Here is a 24,240-nt window from a genome sequence, read left to right as displayed (position 1 = left end):
TCCTCCAGTGATATTCCAAGTATAAATACAGTAAAGTACACTCACTAAAGAGTAAAAAACAACATTTTGAGCAAGTGTTTTTTAGACAACTTCAAGGAGTAGGGCATTCAAGGAGTTGGTCTGATGGGAATCCGTGATGTCATCGGCCTCCCCCTTGCTTGAGGAACAATAGAAGCACTATAGAGAACAAGAGAGGAAAGATCCACCTCAAACACTTGTGCAATGTCATGACTTACCTGGACCACCTATTAAGATGTGCCTTTTAAGTAAATCAGGTGTTAAGAGGTGAAAAGGAGACTGGAGTTCCACTTATGAGGCACATACTTCATGTAAAACAGGTTTGGTGCAATAACAGGTTTATCCATCCTTTGTTCCAGGTTTTAAAAGAACCCAAGCAGTTGGTTTGGGTCTTCGTCCTTCAGAATGTGCCAGAGGTAGCCTACTTCCTGTACCTGATGTACATGGTGAGCTGTGAAAGCCAATGTTTGAACTGATCCCGAATCAGGTCTTTGGAGGAAGTGTGGTGGGTGGTTGGCTCAGAGATCCACCTCAAATGACCAGTCTTCTGATTTCAGATCAGTACACATTGGGGGCAGGACAAGACGTACACACTGGGGACTGCTGCTGTGACAGGAGCAGTGATCTGTGCTGATCAAGGGCGTTCTCTTCTGATTGCCGCGCAGCTCTGGCCAGGGCCTGGAGAGGAGTGAGTAGAGTATAGCTTATTTTTCCTTCACCTGTTCCATTTCTTGTTTATGAAGAGTCACTGGAAGTTCAGGCTAGACAAGAACAAGGCTCATAGATGACACAAACATGACTTCAAACAATGTTTTGACACATTTAAGGATCATTTGTAGAAACACATTTTTGTTATGGGCACAGTAAAAGTCATTCCAAGAACCTCTGACTGAAATCGAATAGACCAACTACTTGTTTTTGTTGGAAGGTTTCCATCCAATTTGCGACAATTTCATGGTATCAAATCTGCATTAAAAAAGTGAATTTTCCCACTAGAGGTTTATTTCCATCAAACTGACTTGTTGCGGATAAAAGGCTGTGCGTGATGACATAGTGCACATAAACACTTCTGGCTTAGAGCGACTGCCCCTAAAAAGCAACTTCTTTTTGAAAACGGTCTGTATGGCATCAATTGGAGTCATTAACATTTAAGTGTCAAAATTGACCACAAACTGTAAATAAGATCATTTGGATCATAAAGTCAGTCTTGTCCAAAACAGAGATAGGAAAAACAATGGTCACGGAATGAAGGGTAAAGTAAGTTTTCCTTGGGTTGGGTTTCTTTCAAACCTTTCCACATGCCCACAGCACCCAAGTAATAATCAAATCGGAGTGCAGCTGCACGCAATCCGATTGTAATGCCCATGGTCAATTTGGTTTGACATTCAATATCCCTATGGGGCTAGTTACCATCAGTAAATTACACAATGTTCATGGGACAATATTTAAAAAAGTAAATATCTCCACATTATGTATTAACCTCAAACTATAAATTGTATTAATATTTATTGGAAAGTAGCATCAAGCACATCCCCTTGCACTTTCATCACCCTGTGAAGTTCATAATTTATTTAATCTAATAATCTGTGTATGCTTTTTCAAGTCGTAGTTGGAGGACCACAACATAGCATCGTGACTGCAAATTGACCTCGACATGGTTATTCTATGAACAATTGCGCAATAAATCGTTTCCACCGCAGTTTGTTGTATAATTACATTTTACCGACACAAATGCCACCATTTCAAACAAACAAATTCTGTCAACATTTAGAAAATTGTACCGACACTTCCTGTTTCCTTCACAGCTGTGGTTTTTTTTTTTGGGGGGGGGGGTATTGAAACATGGTTTGTGAGACTAACTAATCAGGGTACTTATGTTTCTCTCTCTCTCTCTCTCCAGTGTTAACGGACAAGCAGTAAATTGCTTTTGTGGGAAGGAAATGGCTACGGTTACACAGGACGGATTAGCTGTTTGTAACAATTTCTCAATCATTTTGTAACAACTCTGGTTCTAACCAATGTTTGGAACTGGAGAGAAATGCACTCAAATGGCCACCTGACTGGTCTGTTTTTACTCGATGATTCCACTGCCTGTGACAGACATAAGAATCTGTCATGCAAAACATTGTAAACTGATTATTTTATAATAGCTGATGAGAATCACCACTGGTTATAATTTATTACGCAAGTCTAGTGTACTACAGTTACTTTTTCATCACATTTTGCCTACTTCTGGAGGATTGTGGCTGATGCTTACCCTTCAGTGTGCCTACAACACATAGTGAGATGCTCGGCCACAGCATGCACAATCCAACTTCTGATCAGTGAAAGAATTACAGAAATACTAAATCAATGCAGTTATTCAGCACAATTACTTTAATTTTTAGGGTCTGCTGCTTTTGCCATAATCATTTTAGCAAATGATCACTTACCTTAGTGTGCTTGTAGTAATATAAATCCAAAAAGTATTCAGAGTGGTATTGTAATAGAGCTCCATCTATGTAATTGACTGATAAAAGTTTTATACTGGCAACTTTTTATTAGCATTTGAGATGTATCCATTTGTGAATAAGATCTATTATTTTATATACATTAATGTATGAACTATTTGACATTTCAATTTTCTACACACTTAAAGGAAATATCTTAATTGAAGTGTATTAATCCTTCTATCAATTAAATGTTGCTCACATTGTTGATATCCATTTAGGTTTTTTGCTGCACTATGATAATAATTTGGTTGACCACCCATTGTGTTTTTGTAAACTACAGGTCCTCAAAATTACAAAACAAAATCGTTGCAGTAAACTCCTTTGTTGCTTAATTTTTAAATGAAATACAGGAAGAGGAGTGCACTGTTGGGAAAGAGATTACTTCCTCAAATATTCAATGGGTAATAAATCGTAGGTTGTGTTGTCTATTTCCTTGTTCCTGGACACCTACAAAAGGGTTCAAATTCATCGGATGAAACCAACATGCAGCAAATTAATGTCTCAACAAGGCACACCAATAAATTCACACTTACGGACAATTCATTGGCTCTGTTTATTAAAGTGCTCTGGAAAAATAGCAGAATTCATTTCAGAAACAATATTTACAAAACGTACCATTAAAAAAAGTTATAGGACAACAGAGATGAAGTCTACAAAACAAAGTGAGAAGCACTTGAAGATCAGACTTGACATAGGAATAAGGTCCTTCATCCAAAAGGAACCATAAAGGTACCACATTGGGGAAGCTTAAATGATTTCAGTGTAAAAATCTTGGTTCTTTCGTTATCTATCGGCTGGTTTGTAAGGTAAAGTCCACGACTGCCATTACTTCAGTAGAGGATACACTGTACTCACTGAAAAACAAAGTATAGTAGCAAATAAAGACCAACACATTTCTTTCAAATGTTTGCTCTTATAAAACGATATCCCCTAACTGAAGGGACTGTCATTCAATCTTGATGAACAGACTCCACTCCAAATTCAATTGTTAGAGGAAATCAATATTTTTCTACTTTAAGAGAATAGATTGTGAAACTAACCTAACCTGCCTTAAAACAATAATATCAATATAGAAAAAGTACCAAAGAGATTTATATTTCAGCAATGATACAGTGCAAACTGGTTAATAAACATATAGGCTATATAAAAAAAACATCTTATTGAAGCATCATAAATGAGAAAATAAAGGAATGATTGATTGACTAGTTAGAGTGAGCTGGTCCTCTTGCAGAGTGTGGTGCGCTGGTATCCAGAGCTTAAAGCACTTTTTCCATTGGGGGAAATGTCACTTGCCCATCGAACAAGTACATTTAACACGCAAATTCATAAAGTAATAAATTCATATAAACTATAATTAGTTCTCTAAAATGAACATCTGATAGTTAAAGATATTATAACTCCTTGATAAAATGTTATATGAAAAACATGTCAATTTTATCACATCGTATCTTTCACCACCCCCCGAAAAGTCAATTAGGATAGAAGAAAAACCCTCAAACCATCATATTATATTTTATTATATTATCAAGTCGATATTTCAGAGCTGGTCAGTCAGAGGGGGTGAGAATTAGTCTCATTTGGTAAGGTAGGCCAACACCTACAACTGGTATATGAATGCCTTCAATCTCTCATCATACTGCAATAAGTCTGACACCATAGGTCAGGGGCAGACAACCCTGGTCCTGGAGTGCCACAGGCACAGCAGGGTTTAGGTCCATCCAGGCACCACACCAGACTCATCACCTCGCCAACTGAGCTAATTATTCAATATCATTGATGGGCTAAATTCCATCTACCTGTCCTCCCAAGTCTAAAGCAAAAATAAATACGTAAACTATAAAAACCTGAGGTATCCACGGCACTCCGGGACAGGGTTGCCCTACCCCTGCCTTGGGTGGTAAAACCCTGTAGAATCACAATTGCCTTCATTGTGAACGGAATTACCTTGAAATGAATGACATAGTAGATCTATGGCTTTACAGTGAAAGGCAATGAATACAATCAAGTTGTGGTCTCATCTCACCTGGAATGGACTTTAGTTCTTAACGTTTGTTCCATACTGTTCTGGCATTTTACATGGTCAGACACTACAACGTTGTAGACAGTAGTTAACGTAAGATGAACATGTACTGAAGCTTCTCAAATGGCTTGCACTGCAGACAAACTGCAGAGAGGAATACTGAAGATATGGTTATGCTACACTTGCACGAAGCTGTAAATACGATTAAGAAAATTAAAGTTATGTAAACCTTAATAAGCAATTATCTATGTAATAGTTACGAGTTGAAGGCACAATCTACACATTTAGTTCATTATTGCAGAGTAGACGCAATTATTCTGCTATTCCTGAAGTAGTAATGATAATAACTAATTTTCTGTTAGGGATTGTATAAAAAAACAAATACATTTAATTCCTTATCCCCATTATCTCCAAGAACATTGGTTCTTGATGAACAACCCCACTGACAACAGTCACGATATCCGTTTTATATGTTGAGGAGCTTGGCAGCCCCTTAGCATTCACGTCGCTCAAGCTAAACAAAACAACGTCCATGGTTTAAGAGGAGCCGAGGTTTGTCCCTGATAGCCTGTAGACGCTACGAAACAATAGACAAAGTGCTAAAACAGACCACATTATATCTCATGGGCCAACTTTAACAATCATTATCAGGAGGACTGATATCATGGTTTTGATCCCTAGCTCAGTATTACTTTGTCTCATGTCTGACTGAAAACAATCCAGGTTTAAGTTAACCCGTGAGACTATCTGGTTGTTGGCATAAAAAGGCAATTTCGACAATCTTTTTCAAAGGGCGTGAAATTCTTAACCGTAAGGGATGATTCATTCTAGAACCAAAACAAAATAATGCAAATCATCTCCGGAGGATATTAGTTGCAAATTTACCTGATGGAATCCAACTGAAGTCAATGGGTGCATTCCAGATATAGGATATCAAAATATGTTGATGTCGTATACTAGTATGTTAAAACACTTGTCCAGGTATTATAAAGTTCGGATTTCATCCGTGAAGAACTGTGCAGAACCTGTATATCTGGAACGCACCCAAAAGGTCAACATAGCGTCACCGGGAGGCGAGTTTGTTGGCCTCAGAACTCTTCCTCCTCTGAGCTGAGGTAGTTCTGCTTCTTCCTCACATTCCAGTGTAAACATTGGCTCAGGCTCTCAAACCAGTCATTCACGGGGTCCCGGAAACAGATGGAGGGAACAGGGAAGCAGGAAGTAGTGATGGTAATGCTGGAGATGAGACAATAGGGAGATAAAGAGCAAAGACAGTCAAGTATTGAGTGGGAGGCGTGCCAGGTATTCACAATCATCCAAAGAATTACTTGAAAATGACAGACTGACGCTGTTACTGGTAAATCAATGACACGGGCTGCGAGCATTTCAGCAACAAGGAATAATTGTCTGCCTACATAAAGGAAAACATGTACTGAACATCGTGTGACGTGACCTTCTTGGCTTGAGTCCATGAAACGGGTCAATATAATTACATAACTGTGTATTCATGCGACTTGCGGAAGTGTGATTTAATTAAGGGGAGGTTGCAGTGATTGAGGGGTCAAAAGGTTGCCCACCTGTCTCCATGGCAGATCTCTTGTCTCTTCCTCCCGTCAAACGACACCCAGGCCGTATTTCTGGCGTCACGTGACAGCATGATCTGAGCGTGACAAACGATGCAGAAGAACGACCAGTCAAAGACAACAAAAAGTATTCAGCAGAAAATGCTCTATTGAAGTGTGTGTGTATATTACAAGCAATTCCCTCATTCCCATCACCTGTGACAACTGAAGGGTACGCATTGTGCTAGCTGTGTGTCAGACTGGTCATTTCTTACCGGTCATCGCCTGTGTTGTCTTACGCAAATGTGTTCTGGAGAGGAGCAGTAAATGCTAATGGCTTGTAGAGAGGAGCGGTAAATAGATAATGTCTACGTTGAATGTGTGCGTATATGAGTTTGCGTGAATATACAGTACCAGTCAAAAGTTTGGACACCTACTCATTCAAGGGTTTTTATTTTTACCATTTTCTACATTGTAGAATAATAGTGAAGACATCGGCCTCCCGGGTGGCGCAGTGGTCTAGGGCACTGCATCACAGCGCTAGCTGCGCCACCAGAGACTCTGGGTTCGCGCCCAGGCTCTGTTGCAGCCGGCCGTGACCGGGAGGTCTGTGGGGCGACGCACAATTGGCCTAGCGTCGTCCGGGTTAGGGAGGGTTTGGCCGGTAGGGATATCCTTGTCTCACCAGCGACTCCTGTGGCAGGCCGGGCGCAGTGCGCGCTAACCAAGGTAGCCAGGTGCATGGTGTTTCCTCCGACACATTGGTGCGGCTGGCTTCCGGGTTGGAGGCGCGCTGTGTTAAGCAGTGCGGCTTGGTTGGGTTGTGTTTCGGAGGACGTATGGCTTTCGACCTTCGTCTCTCCCGAGCCCGTACGGGAGTTGTAGCAATGAGACAAGATAGTAATTACTAACAATTGGATACCACGAAATTGGGGAGAAAAGGGGGTAACATTTTAAAAATAAAAATTGTGAAGACATCAACTATTAAATAACACATGTAGTAATCGAAAAATTGTTAAACAAATGAAAATATATTTTATATTCGATTTATATTTGAGATTCTTCAAAAGTAGCCCTTTGCCTTGATGACAGTGTCGTACACTTGGCATTCTCTCAACCAGCTTCATGAGCTAGTCACCTGGAATGCATTTCAATTAAAAGTTCATTTGTAGAATTCCTTTCCTTCTTAATGCATTTGAGCCAATCAGTTCTGTTGTGACAAGGTAGGGGTGGTATACAGAAGACAGCCCTATTTGGTAAAAGACCAAGTCCATATTATGGCAAGAACAGCTCAAATAAGCAAAGAAAAACGACAGTCCATCATTACTTTAAGAAATGAACGTCAGTCAATCCAGAAAATTTCAAGAACTTTAAAAGTTTATTCAAGTGCAGTCGCAAAAACCATCAAGCGCTATGAAAACAGCTCATGTGGACCTCCACAGGAAAGGAAGCCCCAGAGTTACCTCTGCAGAGGATCATTTCATTGGAGTTACCAGCCTCAGAAATTGCAGGCCAAATAAATGCTTCACAGAGTTCAAGTAACAGACACATCAACATCAACTGTTCAGAGGAGACTGTATGAATCCGGCCTTCATGGTCGAATTGCTGCAAAGAAACCACAACTAAAGGACACCAATAAGGAGGAGACTTGTTTCTTGGCATGAGCAACAGACATTAGACCGGTGGAAATCTGTCCTTTGGTCTGATGAGTCCAAATTTGAGATTTTTGGTTCTAAACGTGGTGTCTTTGTGAGATGCAGAGTAGGTGAACGGATGATCTCTGCATGTGTGGTTACCACTGAAGCATTGAGGTGGTGGTGTGATGGTGCTTTGCTGGTGACAGTCTGATCTATTTAAAATTCAAGGCACACATAACCAGCACGGCTACCACAGCATTCTGTAGCGATACGCCATCCCGACTATCACTTATTTTCAACAGGACAATGACCCAACACACCTCCAAGCTGTGTAAGGGCAATTTGATCAAGAAGGAGAGTGATGAATGCTGCATCAGATGACCTGGCCTCCAAAATCACCCGACCTCAACCCAATTGAGATGGTTTGAGATGAGTTGGACCACAGAGTGAAGGAAAAGCAGCCAACAAGTGCTCAGCATATGTGAGAACTCCTTCAAGACTGTTGGAAAAGCATTCCAGGTGAAGCTGGTTGAGAGAATGCCAAGCGTGTACAAAGCTGTCATCAAGGCAATGGGTGGCTACTTTGAAGAATCTCAAATATATTTTGATTTAACACTTTGTCACTACATGATTTCATAAGTGTTATTTAATAGTTGATGTCTTCACTAATTTTTTACAATAAAGAAAACAGTAAAAATAAACTTTTGACTGGTTCTGTATGCGTGTGTGTTTACCTTGAGTTCCACCCCAGCAGGCACTACGATGGGTCTGAAGGACAATGAGTGGGGGCAGATGGGGGTGATCATGATGGCCGGCACATTGGGGTGGATCATGGAGGCTCCGGCCGCCACCGCGTACGCTGTGCTGCCCGTGGGAGTGGACACTATCACACCTGAGACAACACACAGACACTACTTTGAGCACACCCCCAAAAACAAAGTGACACATGCCTAAAAACACCAACAAGCTGAAAGCAGTTCCAAAACTCAGTAAACCGTTCCCAAAGACAAGGGAAATACTTCTGACATCAGACCCAGAGAGGGAGTTACTAGGCAGTAGTGAAGGACAGATGGTAGAGTTTGGTCTATGCTCTACTAACAAGGCGAGCTGCAGTCCAACAGTCTGCAGCACAAATAGACCATCAGTACCACTGGTGCGTGTTTGCACTCTGGGCTTGTACACAGGCAGTAAGCAGTAGCACAAACAACAGTATGACGACCAGTTACAGCATCTAAACTCTAGTACAACTTAAAATCAGAGCTGCATTAACAATAAAAGTGTATTATATTAGTGAAACATCTAAGTGGGAAATAAAAGTGAAGCAGCCAAAACAGATGGGGTGTAATCCTTTAAACCAGTAGCAGCAGGTTGAGGAGTTTACTACTCACCGTCTCCCTGTACCGTGGTGATGAGGTGTCCGTCTAGGAAGAGGTCCACGTTGGAAAGGTAGGACGACGGGCCTCTGTCCACCACCACCTCATTTAGCACCTGTTGGACCAAGACACCCAGAGCCATGTTAACCAGAGATACTGCACTAGCCAAGTTGTTGGTCACTTTGGGAACCCTATTTGAACACGTCATATGTTATGACTTGTCAAAGTCCACTCAGTAGGAAGTACGATGACACAACTCAAACATCCCACGTACATCAACCCCATGATGTGATAGCACCATAGGCCAAAATGGAAGCAAATAGCGTGGATTGTTAGAACCTTCAGAAAAACAGGGAAACCAATCCTTGTGACGGATTACATCAAACAAATAAGGAGGAAGTGAAACAAGACCTGAAGGATTGCTGCCACCCTACACACCCCAGAAAAGGTGGTACATTTCAACCTTCCTGGTGTTTTATCATCCCACTGGGATCTGTGGTCAGGCCTGTGGCAGTGGGAACATTACAGTGGAAACGCCTCATGTCCGCTACATGCACCCGATGACTGCATGTTTGTTCAACACGTCGCAACAATAGGTGAACACCCAGTGACCACACAGTAAAGACAAGCATGAGATGTGCCAAGTCATCATGATGCTAGGAACCTATTGTGGTATGAACCATAATACTAGGATGACATAACCAGCCAGGTGTAGAGCTCACCTGGTACTGCATGGATTTGCGGCTGCCCTCACTGTCACCGTTCGTCATGATGATGCCCTTCTCTCGGCTCTCCTTCACCACTCTCACCCGCAGGCGACTGCGCAGGATGATGGCGGTGTTACCTGCTCAGCAGAAACACACACACACCCCGAAAGAGAAACACACACACACCCCAAAAGAGAAACACACACACACCCCAAAAGAGAAACACACACACACCCCAAAAGAGAAACACACACACACCCCAAAAGAGAAACACACACACACCCCAAAAGCAAAACACACACACACCCCAAAAGAGAAACACACACACGTTAAACCAAAAGTAGAACAGAGGTTAACCTAGCTGCTAGACATGAGAGCACAGCTCCTGTTATTGAAATTAGATAGGCAGAGGCTAAAGAGAAAAAAACAACGTACCCTCAATGATTTGGGTGACCTGAGACTGGTAGGTGTCAAATTTGAAAGGTGTGAGGAAGCCCAGAGAACCCAGGTGGAAGGCCATAACAGGTGGAACGCTCTCCTGAAAACACAGGAGCATACACACGCATTGGCATAAGCTAAATTGATACAAATCAACACACAACCAAGTTGCTGAATTATTTTAGTACAATTCACACAGAGTACACTCAAAAATGTATAAATGAATGTGTTTACTATACCACAAGATGTTAATATTGTAAATGTATACCTGGAAGAGTGACGATGCGTAAAGTAAGGTACCATCTCCACCAAGACAGATGATGAAATCCACTCGATTGGAAATGTCATCGAGATCTGAACAGTGCATACAAACATTAGGATCATGTCCGTAAGAGAAAGCTATACTACTTAAAGTTAGAGTTCCATAGACAATCCTGACACTAAATCACTAGCTAGAGAGTCACACAGATCAATCTATCATCAATCAGGATTGTATTCACTAGGCACCAAATGGAAGAAAACTAACTAAAATAGGGAGGAACTAGGGAAAGGGGGATACCTAATCAGTTGCACAACTGAATGCATTCAACCGAAATGTGTCTTCCGCATTTAACCCCTCAATCAGAGAGGTGGGGGGCTGCCTTAAATCAACATCCACGTCTTCGGCACCCAGGGAACAGTTGTTGGGGGTTAACAGCCTTGCAGATTTTCCCACCTTGCCAGCTTAGGGATTCGAACCAGCGACCTTTTGGTTACTGGCCCACTCTTAACTGCTAGGCTACTTGCCGCCCCTAAACCTCTCCCATAAGATAATGCATACTCGTTTTCTGATGTAAATAAAAGTGCTACGGTGTGCACTAATCAATACAACCCAGTCCTCTGATGGTTAGTGGTCTCCTCACCTTCTCTGAAGGTACAGAACTTCTGGATGACGGCCCCAAAGCTCTCATCGCCCGCAATGGCTGTGTCCGCCAGAACCTTGCTCTCCACATAAACAATCATGTTTTTCTGCTAGAACAACGCACAAGTATAAACATATGCATTAGCAACATGCACATGTAATCACCCTTTAGAAGACGAATGGGTCGAAAGAATATTCCGACTTTACAAGCAGCTTTCCTTTCTAGTGGGGTAAAAAAAAAAGTGTACAAATTCTCAGTCACTAATACTTCTGTTTTCAGGGACTTCATTGCAGACTTTCATGAAACGGAAGTAATATACCACACAGGCCGCTAAGGTGTAGGAAGCTATAATATGAGACTAGATGGACTCAGCAAAAAAAGGTGCAAATGTCCTACCTCTGTGAGAAACACACACAGCTCTTTGAAAGGCTGCAGTAGACTGGCATCCTGGATCTTCTTGATGACAAGGACACTTTTGGGAGGCTTGTTCCACGTCAGCCTCTGACTGGCTGGGTCCTGAATGTGCCTGGATGGCGAGAACGACCACATTTAATCAATACCTTTTCAAATGGTAATAATTGACTGGACAACTTGATCACTCATCATTTGATCAAAGGGATTGCAGCAATAAAGAGAAACATTGAAATGTTGTTCCTTAATATGGAGACATGCATGACTCATTGACCCAATCGGGCTTTCCAAAATTATACCATTTTGGTGGAGCACCATTTGTAAACATACAGCTAAGAGAAATAGTTTGACAAGTCATTGCTCACCTTGACATCTTGAGGTCCAGTATGTAAATAAATAGTTACCATTTGTAATTATATCATGGTTGCTCACTACTGTAACCTGTAAGCGTTGCGGCTGTGGAACATTTCTGGTTTGGGCACAGTGAGCTCTCAATAGCCATGTTTGAGCTCTTGTTGGCTCAGTGTTACTTCATACGATTTGTGTTTGCCCAGTTGGATAAGAGGCAGGGCTGCTTAACACCTATCCTATTATTGGCCAGGGCTTAGTCTAGCAACATCAGAGTTCAAAAGGGTCAAGACAGGGACCAGTACATTTACACACTCATCACAGGGACCTCGAGTTCCAACCAAGGTGCAGGAATAACACCCTGATTAAGGGTACAGATTTTAAATGCTTTGGTGTCATAATACTAGGGCTGGGAATTGCCAGGGCCCTCACGATACAATATTATCACAATACTAAGGTGCTGATACAATATGTATTGCTATACGATGGTCCAAACATATTGCTCACCATATGTCTGCTGCAGAGGGACAAGAGAGCCATGAGAACGAGTTTTGATCAGTCATGGAAATAAGTGCTGAAAACAAATTGGCTCCCTATTTAAAAATAAGCTGGAGAACAAGCTATGAAGGAAAAATACTGGAGTTTTGGTGCAGGCACAGCCAACAAGCTAAAAACTTATATTGCGATAGTCAAAAATGATTCCCCCATCACTACATAATAAGGAAGTATTTTTCTTGTCAACTTCCACTGTTGTATTTGTTTCACATTTCCAATGTCATGGACATTTTTGAAGGTTTACAGATACTCAAATACTTCATCAATTGTTAAGCGGTAGAACTTGCACTTGCCATTAATTCAAAGTAAGGCTACTTGTAATTTATCATTACGCTTCCCTGTGATTGGCTTTAACAGTCATTGTAGACTGAGCTGGTTAGACATTACCTTAACTGAAAACTCAAATGGCCAATTCAAACAAAAACCCAAACTAATCCACAAAGTAGCCTAATTTAGGGAAAACCATAGTTAGGCCAAAGATGTTTTTATAACTAAGCCGAGATTGGAAACGACAGGCTGTGGTCTATGGGAACAAATTAGTCCGTGTGCAGAACAAACAAGGAGGTGGACGAGCTAGCGAGATCCTATTGGCCCGTTCTAGCATGCAACTTCATATTTCTGTTAGGGAATGACTACTCTGATGTACACGTGTGATACAACAGCTAGCACTCCAAAAGATACAAATTATTTGAAAAATTTGGCAAAGGGTAAAGTCTACAAAACTTTGTCCACTCTAGCTTTGGGAACAGAAAACTGGATTAAGATAAAATGTTTAAGTCGCTGGGAAAACGTGCAGAATGTCGGCCAAAATCCATCTCCTTCCATCTTCTACCACTGCCGGCCACTGGGCTTCCTCTCACTACCATATTTGGTAGAAAAAAAACGCCAAGCGGATGCTTCACATTTACACAGCCAGTGAAATATCTGTCTCATTGTTCTGTGGTTAGGTGGTCTGTAGACCTTGTGCAAGATCAAAGTGTTCTTTTGAGATAGATGTTTCACAGAAAATCTGTTAAAACAAAACTTACTGCTAGCAATAGAAGACAATGCAGGTTAAAAATGTATTCAAACATTACTGGCACCACCATGTTCCTGTTGAGAAACGCTGTCAGCAGACCGAGAGAGAGAGGAACGAGAATATTCTTACCATTTCCACACTTTGTTGTCGCTGTTCTCCAGAGCTTGCTGTTGCACACACTGGTTGAATTTCATGTCTGCCTGCATGTGATGAGGCTTCTTCTAGCAGAGATGAGTGGAGGGCACTAACTGCCAGGTTTTGCCTTGCTCTTCAGTCTACCGATTCCACTATCTAAAGCAAAACAATTCATTCTGCTCTGTACAGTCTTCCCATGAGCTGTCTTCAATCTCTCACCAGCATCAAAACACCAGGAACACCACACTAGTCACTAATTCTTCTTGAATTGCTGTGTCTATATTTGTCCACACAACAACGTCTAAAAGTTAAATCTCTATTCTGCCAGTCACCCAAACCGCTCACTCATCTTAAGACAGACCTGAAAGATGACATCACCACAAGTAACTCCCACAACCACTACAGACCTGCCCCTTTAAGGGAAGACTACCCTCTCATTGGCTAGCTGTGTTATGATATAGAACAATGTTCAAGTGGATTTTCCCCAGGTAGGCCAACCTAAAAGGTTTCCTAGGGCATATACAGTAAGAGCAAAATACTTTCAACTACCACATACTGCTATGTTGAAGAAAACAAACTCAATTTAAGCATTGTATTCAAATACACATTTTAGAAGAGTTAAATTGTAAACAAATATTTTGTAAAAAAGAAAAAGAAAAAAGGGCCATCCTAAAACAAGTGCCTGTCAAAGACTGCTCTTTGTCATACCAGATATATTAAGGGTGTGGATCTCTCTGGGCGTGGATTCTCTCTATAGTCCATCACTACACAGTCCCCAGTGTCTCTGTCGGTCTCTCTTACACACACACAAAGAAAAATGCCCTCCCTATTAGGGTTGGGTAGTTTTAAAAGGACACACCCACCCAGACAAGGAAATGGCTTACCAGGAAAAAGTTATAAAGGTGTTATTGCTTACGGCATTGAGTCATGAACAGACTAATTCATCCTAGACCCGCCAACGTCTTCTGAACTTCATGCCATTTTAAAAATGTAATATCTCTGCCATTTTTTAAGTCATATCTCCCCCCAGTCCTTGACTTTAACTAAATAAGTATATTTAACACACTGACATTGTAAAGAATTTCGATAACAGAATGTGTTAAGCATTTTTAGGAGGACGTCAGTTGCCTGCCCAGCTGATAATGGCCCATCGAAACTAAACCTAAACAAATTTCACACATTTAATAACAGATGTTATCTAAAGACAATATTACCTTTATAATAGTCTGAGGGGTGACAATATAATCAATTGTCAAATAGTGAATGAAGAGACCACACACACACACACACACACACACACACGTGTTCACCTCTCCAAGAGAAATTCCCCCTTCATTCCCAGTCATGGCTAAAGAACCAATTAACACTAGAATAGCCAGGCCTAAATGAGTTCAATAGCCACACCCTAGGAGCATCTTATGATTCAATTTAAATATAGGCCTACACCATCATAAAGTAAGAAACATTATTATGCTAATATAATCCATTTCAAAAGAACAGAATATTTTGAGTTTAATCAACATGTAGAATCGCCGGGAAATGAATAGAAAATGCAAGCCGATGTTCTGTGGTCAGAGGAGAAAGGATGACCACCCGCGCACGGTTGATGTTCATGTTTGTATGTCTTCCCTCTAAAGCACACCATCAACCTACACTGCTACTCAGTTATGTATTTATCAAGGAGTACTGGTAGGCAGTGGTGTAAAGTACTTAAGTAATACTACTACTTAAGTAGTTTTTTTGGGGGGGGTATCTGCACTTCATTTATATGTTTTACTACTTTTACTTACTACATTCCTAAAGAAAATATTGTACTTTTTACTCCATACATTTTCCATGACAACTCAAAGTACTAGTTACATCTTGAATGCTTAGCAGGACAGGAAAACTGAAATTGATGCACTATTCAAGAGAACACGTGGTCATCCCTACTGCCTCTGGTCTGGCGGACAAACTAAACACAAATGCATCTTTTGTAAATAATGTCTGAGTGTTGGAGTGTGCCCCTGGCTATAAGTAAAAATAAGAAAATGATGAAGTCTGGTTCGCTTAATATATGGAATTTGAAATGTATACTTTTACTTTTGATACTTAAGTAAATTTAAAACCAAATCCTTTTAGACTTTTACTCAGGTAGTATTTTACTGGGTGACACCTTTTTAATAGAAAGTTACTCAAGTAAAAGTATACTTTTACTCAAGTATGACAATTGAGTACTTTTTCCAACATTGCTGATAGGCAGGCTGTATAAGTTTTATAGGCTCTCTCTGCTACTTATAGCCAGCCCAGAGGCTTTGCACCTGAGGATGCTGATCCAATCTAATTCTATTTGTCACATGCGACAAATACAACAGGTGTAGACTTTATCTTGAAACGCTTACTTACGAGCCTTCTCCCAACAATGCAGAGTTAAGAACATTTAGACAAATAGTAACAATAAAATAACAATAATGAGACGAAATACAAAGAGTACCGGTACCTAGTCAATGTGAAGTGGTACGAGGTAGTTGAGGTAATATGTAGATGTAGGTAGGGGTAAAAGTGACTAGGCAATCAGGATATATAAACAGAGCAGCAGCATGGTATGTAAAGAGTGTGAAAGTGTATATAAGTGTGTGGAGTCAATATGCATGTGTGTGTGTGTGTGTGAACGTACGTAGTCACAATTCATCCGTTATTGCTGCTTAAAGCAGACAGTATAATAACCAAGTTACATGATGGCCCGAGTCAAGGGCCAAGGAAGGCTCTGGCCAATCTAAGGGCCAGCCAAACTGCTTTGGTAAGAGTCTTTCATGCGCTGTACGCAGGCTATCCCACAATGTGTGATCTCGGACTGTATCCACAAAGCGCCTCAGAGTAGAAAACCAGTCGTAAGTGCTGAAAATAGAGATATTTTACTTATACTCTTATGGGTAAAAATAAAAACTAAACCTGAAACCTATTCGGCAGATATTGAGGAGACCTCATGAGCTGTCCATTAAGAGTTACCAGCAGAATTCTTGATTATCGATAAGGCAGTAAGAGAGCGTTTCCCACGCCATACAGGCAGTTGATTTGGAATAATATTTTTATATTTCTGTATGATCAACCCATAAAGGAAATTTCTATGTGACCCCAAACTTTTTAACGGTAGTGTACATGCAACATAATATCCTGCACATTTGACAATGATTTGAAGGCCTATTTCACATGATATACCGTCACATCACACTTGTGTTTCAATTTAATTAAACTACACCATGTATCACTATTTCAAGTTGTCCCTTTGGAATGCAAAATCACAACAAACAAAAAAATCTACAGTCGGCGATGCCTCCTCGCGATTGTTGCAAATTATGGGGAATAACCAATGTCAGAGCATAATCACATTTTCCACAATCTCAAACTGTCTTGTTCACCAGCTGAGAAACTTTTATGAATAGATTTTTACTCCTGGCTCAGAGTGTCTGACCAGTGTCTTAAAGGCCCAGTGTAGTCAAAAAAAAGTAATTGTCCTGTGTTTTACACTACATAACCAAAAGTAAGTGGACACTTGCTCGTCGAACATCTCATTACAAAATCACAGGCATTAATATGGAGTTACACCCCCCTTTGCTGCTATAACAGCCTCCACTCCTCTGATAAGGCTTTCCCACTAGATGTTGGAACACTGAATGGAGGCAAGTCCCCACAGCAGCCACAAGAGCATTAGTGAGGTCGGGGCGATTCAGCCTGGCTTGCAGTCGACGTTCCAGTTCATCCCAAATGTGTTCGATGGAGTTGAGGTCAGGGCTCTGTTGAGGTCAGGGCTCTGTGCAGGCCAGTCAAGATCTTCTACACCGATCTTGACAAAACATTTCTGTATGAACCTTGCATGGAACTTGGTAGTGAGTGTTGCAACCGAGGACAGAGGATTTTTAGCACTGCTTCAGCACTGTGGTCCCATTCTTCGAGCCTGTATGGCCAGCCACGTTGCAGCTGAGATGTCTAGGTGCAACAACATTTCCAATTCACAATAACAGCACTTACAGTTGAACGGGGAAGCTCTAACAGGGCAGAAATTTGACGAACTGACTTGTTGGAAAGGTATAGGATGCCACGTTGAAAGTCACTGAGCTCTTCAGTAAGGCTATTCTACTGCCAATGGAGATTGTATGGCTGTGTAATCGATTCTAGAAACCTGTCAGCAACGGGTGTGGCCGAATCCGCTAATTTGAAGGGTTGTCCACATACTTCGGTATACAGTGCCTTCGGAAAGTATTCCGACCCCTTGACTTTTTCCACATTGCTACGTTACAGCATTATTCTAAAATGTTTTTTTTTTTTTAATCCTCAGCAATCTACACACAATACCCAATAATGACAAAGCAAAAACAGGTTTAGAAATTTTTGCAAATGTAAAAAAAAAAAATCTGACCCTTTGCTATGAGACTCGAAATTAAGCTCAAGTGCATCCTGTTTCCACTGATCATCCTTGAGATGTTATTACAACTTGATAGGAGTCCACTTGTGGTAAATTCAACTGATTGGACATGATTTGGAAAGGCACACACACACCTGTCTATATAAGATCAGTTGACAGTGCATGTCAGAGCAAAAACCAAGCCATGAGGTCGAAGGAACTGTCCGTAGAGCGCCGAGACAGGATTGTGTTGAGGCACAGATCTGGGGAAGGGTATTCAAAACGTTTCCGCAGCATTGAAGGTCCCCAAGAACACAGTGGCCTCCATCATTCTTAAATGGAATACGTTTTGAACCACCAAGACTCTTCCTAGAGCTGGCCGCCCGGCCAAACTGAGCAATTGTGGGAGAAGGGCCTTGGTCAGGGAGGTGACAAAGAACCCGATGGTCACACCGACAGAGCTCCTCTGTGGAGATGGGAGAACCTTCCAGAATGACAGCCATCTCAGCAGCACTTGACACACTCTGCAGCACAATCAGGCCTTTATGGTAGTGGCTAGACGGAAGCCACTCCTCAGTAAAAAAAAAAACACATGACAGGCCACTTAGAGTTTGTCAAAAGGCACCTAAAGACTTACCATGAGAAACAAGATTCTCTGGTCTGATGAAACCAAGATTGAACTCTTTGGCTTGAATGCCAAGCGTCACATCTGGAGGGAACCTTAAACCATCCCTATGGTGAAGCATGGTGGTGGCAGAATCATGCTGTGGGGATGTTTTTCAGCGGCAGGGACTAGGAGACTAGTCAGGATCGAGGGAAAGATGAACGGAACAAAGTACAGAGAGATCCTTGTTGAAAACCTACTACAGAGCTCTCAGGACCTCAGACTGGGGCGAAGGTTCACCTTCCAACAAGACAACAACCCTAAGCACACAGCCAAGACAATGCAGGAGTGGCTTCGGGACAAGTCTCTGAATATCCTTGAGTGACCCAGCCAGGGGACGGACTTGAACCCGATCGAACATCTGAGACCAGAAAATAGCTGAATAGCGACGCTCCCCATCCAACCTGACAGAGCTTGAGAGGATCTGCAGTGAAGAACGGGAGAAACTCCCCAAATACAGGAGTGCCAAGCTTGTGGTGTTATAACCAAGGAAGAGTCGAGGGTGTAATCACTGCCAAATACGCTTCAACAAAGTACTGAGTAAGGGGTCTGAATACCTATGTAAACGTAATTTCAGTTTACTATTTTGTAAAAAATTGCAAACATTTCAAAAAAACTTTTTGCTTTGTCATTATGTGGTATTGTGTGTCGCTTAAGGGAAAAAATAATTTCATCCATTTTAGAATAAGGCTGTAACCTAACAAAATGTGGGAAAAGTCAAGGGGTCTGAATACTTTATGAAGGCACTGTTAAACTCAGTTTCACAATTCCTCACATTTAATCCTAGTAAAAATGTCCTGTCTTAAGTCAGTTAGGATCACCACTTAATTTTAAGAACATGAAATGTCAGAATAATAGACTGATTTCAGCTTTTATATATTTATTTCATCACATTCCCAGTGGGTCAGAAGTTTACATAAACTCAATTAGTATTTGGTAGCAATGCCTTTAAATTGTTTAACTTGGGTCAAACGTTTCTGGTAGCCTTCCACAAGCTTCCCACAATAAATTTGGTGAATTTTGGCCCATTCCTCCTGACAAGAGCTGGTGTAACTGAGTCAGGTTTGTAGGCCTCCTTCCTCAAACACGCTTTTTCAGTTCTGCCCACAAACTTTCTATAGGATTGAGGTCAGGGCTTTGTGATGGCCACTCCAATACCTTGACTTTGTTCTCCTTAAGCCATTTTGCCATAATTTTGGAAGTATGTTTGGGGTCATTGTCCATTTGGAAGACCCATTTGCGACCAAGCTTTAACTTCCCGCTATTTCCTCCAAACAGAACGACGGTCATTATGGCCAAACGGTTCTGTTTAAGTTTCATCAGACCATTGTGCAAAAAGTACAATCTTTGTCCCCATGTGCAGTTTCAAACCGTAGTCTGGCTTTTTTTTTTTTGAGCAGTGGCTTCTTCCTTGCTGAGCGGCCTTTCAGGTTATGTCGATATAGGACTTGTTTTACTGTGGATATAGATACTTTTGTACCCATTTCCTCCAGCATCTTCACAAGGTCCTTTGCTGTTGTTCTGGGATTGATTTGCACTTTTCGCACCAGGAGACAGAACGCGTCTCCTTCCTGAGCGGTATGACGGCTATTGTTTGTACAGATGAACGTGGTACCTTCAGGTGTTTGGAAATTGCTCCCAAGGATGAACCAGACTTGGAGGTCTACAATTGTTTTTTCTGATGTCTTGGCTGATTTTTGATTTTCCCATGATATCAAGCAAAGAGGCACTGAGTTTGAAGGTAGGCCTTGAAATACATCCACAGTTTCACCTCCAATTGACTCAAAGTATGTAAATTAGCCAATCAGAAGCTTCTAAAGCCATAACATCATTTGCTGGAATTTTCCAAGCTGTTTAAAGGCACAGTCAACATAGTGTATGTGAACTTCTGACCCACTGGAATTGTGATACAGTGAATTATAAGTGAAATAATCTGTCTGTAAACAATTGTTGGAATAATGACTTGTGTCATGCAAAGTAGATGTCCTAACCGACTTGCCAGAACTATAGTTTTTAACAAGAAATTTGTGGAGTGGTTGAAAAATGAGTTTTAATGACTCCAACCTAAGTGCATGTAAACTTCCGACTTCAACTGTACATACACACACCAAAAATAAACAACCGTTTTAAAGATTTTACTGAGTTAAAGTTCTTACCGGGAAATCAGTCAATTTAAATAAATTCATTAGGCCCTAATCTATGGATTTCACATGACTAGGAATACATGTCTTTTGGTAACAGATAACTAAATTTTAAAAAAGGGTATCAGGACCTCGTCACAGTATATCTCTGTGCATTCAAATTGCCATCAATAAAATGCAATTGTGTCCGTAGCTTATGCCTGCCCATAACCCCACCGCCACCATGAGGCACTCTGTTCACAATGTTGACATGAGCAAACCATTGGCTCAGACGACACCATACACGTGGTCTGTGTTTGAGGCCTGTTGAAGATACTGCCAAATTCTCTAAAACATTGGTGGCAGCTAATGGTAGAGAAATTAACATTCAATCCGGCAACAGTTTTGGTGGACAATCCAACAGTCAGTATGCCAACTGCACGCTCCCTCAAAGCTTGAGACACCTGTGGCATTGTGTTGTGTGAAAAAAAAACAGTACATTTTAGTGGCCTTTTATTGTCCCCTGCGCAAGGTGCACCTGTGTAATGATCATGCCGTTTAATCAGCTTATTGATAAGCCACACCTGTCATGTGGATGGAATCTCTTGGCAAAGGAGGAAAGCTCACTAACAGGGACGCAAACAAATTTGTGCACAAAATTGGAGAGAAAAAGGCTTTGTGCGTATGGAACATTTCTGGGTTGTTTTATTTCAGCTCATGAAACATGGGACCAACACTTTACATGTTGTGTTTATATTTTTTGTTCAGTGTATATTTCCACACTATGAGGTTGAAATAATACTGTGAAATTGTGAAAACAATGATAAATGCCCTTTGTTTAAGAGCTGTTTGAATATACATCTGGCCCTTCTTTGGACACTTAACTAACCTCCAAACGAGCTTCAATGCCATACAACACTCCTTCCGTGGCCTCCAACTGTTCTTAAACGCTAGTAAAACCAAATGCATGCTTTTCAACCGTTCGCTGCCGGCACCCGCCCGCCCGACTAGCATCACTACCCTGGACGGTTCTGACCTAGAATATGTGGACAACCACAAATACCTAGGTGTCTGGCTAGACTGTAAACTCTCCTTCCAGACTCATATTAAACATCTCAAATCCAAAATTAAATCTAGAATCGGCTTTCTACTTCACAACGAAGCCTCCTTCACTCACGCCGCCAAACTTACCCTAGTAAAACTGACTATCCTACTGATCCTCGACTTCGGCGATGTCATCTACAAAATAGCCTCCAATACTCTACTCAGCAAACTGGATGCAGTCTATCACAGTGCCATCTGTTTTGTTACCAAACACCTTATACCACCCACCACTGCGACCTGTATGCTCTAGTCGGCTTGCCCTCGCTACATATTCGTCACCAGACCCACTGGCTCCAGGTCATCAAAAAGCCTTTTCTAGGTAAAGCTCCGCCTCATCTCAGCTCACTGGTCACGATAACACCCACCCGTAGCACGCGCTCCAGCAGGTATATCTCACTGGTCATCCCCAAAGCCAACACCTCCTTTGGCCGCCTTTTCTTTCAGTTCACTGCTGCCAGTGACTGGAACGAATTGCAAAAATCGTTGAAGCTGGAGACGTACATTTCCCTCACTAACTTTAAACATCAGCTATCTGAGCAACTAACCGATCGCTGCAGCTGTACATAGTCCATCTGTAAATAGCCCACCCAATCTACCTACCTCATCCCCATAGTTTTTATTTACTTTTCTGCTCTTTTGCACACCAGTATCTCTACTTGCACATCATCATCTGCTCATTTATCACTCGTATTAATCTGCTAAAATGTAATTACTTCGCTACTATGGCCATTTATTGCCTACCTCCTCACGCCATTTGCACACACTGTATATAGTCTTTTTTTCTCTCTGTGTTGACTGTACGCTTGTCTATTCCATGTGCAACTCTTTGTTGTTGTTTGTCGCACTGCTTTGCTTTATTCTTGGCCAGGTCGCAGTTGTAAATGAGAACTTGTTCTCAACTAGCCTACCTGGTTAAATAAAATAAATTAAAAATTCAGCCTGTTGTGGTGGGAAGGAGTTTTCCTGTCTGGTGACATCACCAGGCGATAAATTAGGTAATAGACCAATAAGAGACTTCTACACATCTCTGCCAGTAAGACCTAGTTTTCAGTTTTGCCCTCCCCACTCAGACCACTCCCAAACAGTCCTAGACAAATCCTTGCTTGAGAAATTGCTCTTTCCTAAGAAGCTATTTTTGCTTCTTTTGAACATTGTTTTCAATTAATCACAGTAAGGTACTTAATTGTTACCCAGAAAATATGTAATATTGAAATAAAAACAGCTGCATTGAACCTTTAACATCATCCTAAAACCGACTGAGCCCGCAGTTTTTTTGTCTTCTAACAGGTTTTAGCAGGATTCATAGGAGCTTTTGAGACGCTTTATGGATACGGCCGCAGATTTTTTTTATTTCACCTTTATTTAAACAGGTAGGCCAGTTGAGAACAAGTTCTCATTTACAACTGTGACCTGGCCAAGATAAAGCAAAGCAGTGCGACAAAAACAGAGTTACACATGGGGTAAACAAACGTACAGTCAATAACCCAATAGAACAATCTGTAGACAGTGTGTGCAAATGAAGTCAGGAGGTAAGGCAATAAATAGGCCAATAGTGGCGAAGTAATTACAATTTAGCAAATTACACGAGTGATATGTGCAGATGAGGATGTGCAAGTAGAAATACTGGTGTGCAAAAGAGCAGAAAAACAAATATGGGGATGAGGTTGGTTGGATGGGATATTTACAGATGTGCTGTGTACAGCTGCAGCGATCGGTAAGCTGCTCTGACAGCTGATGCTTAAAGTTAGAGAGGGAGATATGTCTCCAACTGCAGTGATTTTGCAACTCGTTCCAATCATTGGCAGCAGAGAACTGGAAGGAAAGGCAGCCAAAGGACATGTTGGCTTTGAGGATGACCAGTTCAATATACCTGCTGGAGCATGTGCTACGGGTGGGTGTTGCTATGGTGACCAGTGAGCTGAGATAAGGCGGAGCTTTACCTAGCAAAGACTTAGATGACCTGGAGCCAGTGGGTTTGGCGACGAATATGTAGCGAGGACCAGCCAACGAGAGCATACAGGTCGCAGTGGTGGGTAATATATGGGGCTTTGGTGACAGAACAGATGGCACCGTGATAGACTACATCCAATTTGCTGAGTAGAGTGTTAGAGGCTTTTTTGTAAATGACATCGCCGAAGTCAAGGATCGGTAGGATAGTCAGTTTTACGAGGGTACGTTTGGCAGCATGAATTAAGGAAGCTTTGTTGCGAAATAGGAAGCCGATTCTAGATTTAATTTTGGATTGCAGATGCTTAATGTGAGTCTGGAAGGAGAGTTTACAGTCTAACCAGACACCTAGGTATTTATAGTTGTACACATATTCTAAGTCAGAACCGTCCAGAGTAGTGATGCTAG

At 41.4% G+C, this 24,240-nt stretch overlaps 1 protein-coding gene across 3 annotated transcripts in view; it reads right to left on the bottom strand.

Annotated features, from left to right (window-relative positions):
* Nucleotides 1–3,044: 3,044 nt before the first annotated feature.
* nadka (NAD kinase a) overlaps nucleotides 3,045–24,240 on the bottom strand; it is a 32,752-nt gene continuing 11,556 nt past the window's right edge. The window contains exons 1-10 of one of the 3 annotated variants that reach the window (XM_039010846.1): nucleotides 13,611–13,929; nucleotides 11,546–11,675; nucleotides 11,150–11,258; nucleotides 10,516–10,601; nucleotides 10,245–10,347; nucleotides 9,825–9,946; nucleotides 9,118–9,217; nucleotides 8,464–8,621; nucleotides 6,108–6,190; nucleotides 3,045–5,766 (exon numbers count right to left, since the gene is read on the bottom strand). In XM_039010846.1, coding sequence (XP_038866774.1) covers nucleotides 5,619–5,766; nucleotides 6,108–6,190; nucleotides 8,464–8,621; nucleotides 9,118–9,217; nucleotides 9,825–9,946; nucleotides 10,245–10,347; nucleotides 10,516–10,601; nucleotides 11,150–11,258; nucleotides 11,546–11,675; nucleotides 13,611–13,687 — 1,116 coding nt within the window. In that variant the 5' untranslated portion in view covers nucleotides 13,688–13,929 and the 3' untranslated portion in view covers nucleotides 3,045–5,618. Of the gene's footprint in view, nucleotides 5,767–6,107; nucleotides 6,191–8,463; nucleotides 8,622–9,117; nucleotides 9,218–9,824; nucleotides 9,947–10,244; nucleotides 10,348–10,515; nucleotides 10,602–11,149; nucleotides 11,259–11,545; nucleotides 11,676–13,610; nucleotides 13,930–24,240 lie in introns of those variants that run through there. The other 2 variants (XM_039010844.1, XM_039010845.1) reach the window with 2 other exon arrangements.

Source organism: Salvelinus namaycush, chromosome 16, assembly GCF_016432855.1.
Source record: "Salvelinus namaycush isolate Seneca chromosome 16, SaNama_1.0, whole genome shotgun sequence".
In the NCBI taxonomy this organism is placed as follows: Eukaryota; Metazoa; Chordata; class Actinopteri; order Salmoniformes; family Salmonidae; genus Salvelinus; species Salvelinus namaycush.
This window is presented reverse-complemented; position numbering and strand designations above follow the sequence as displayed.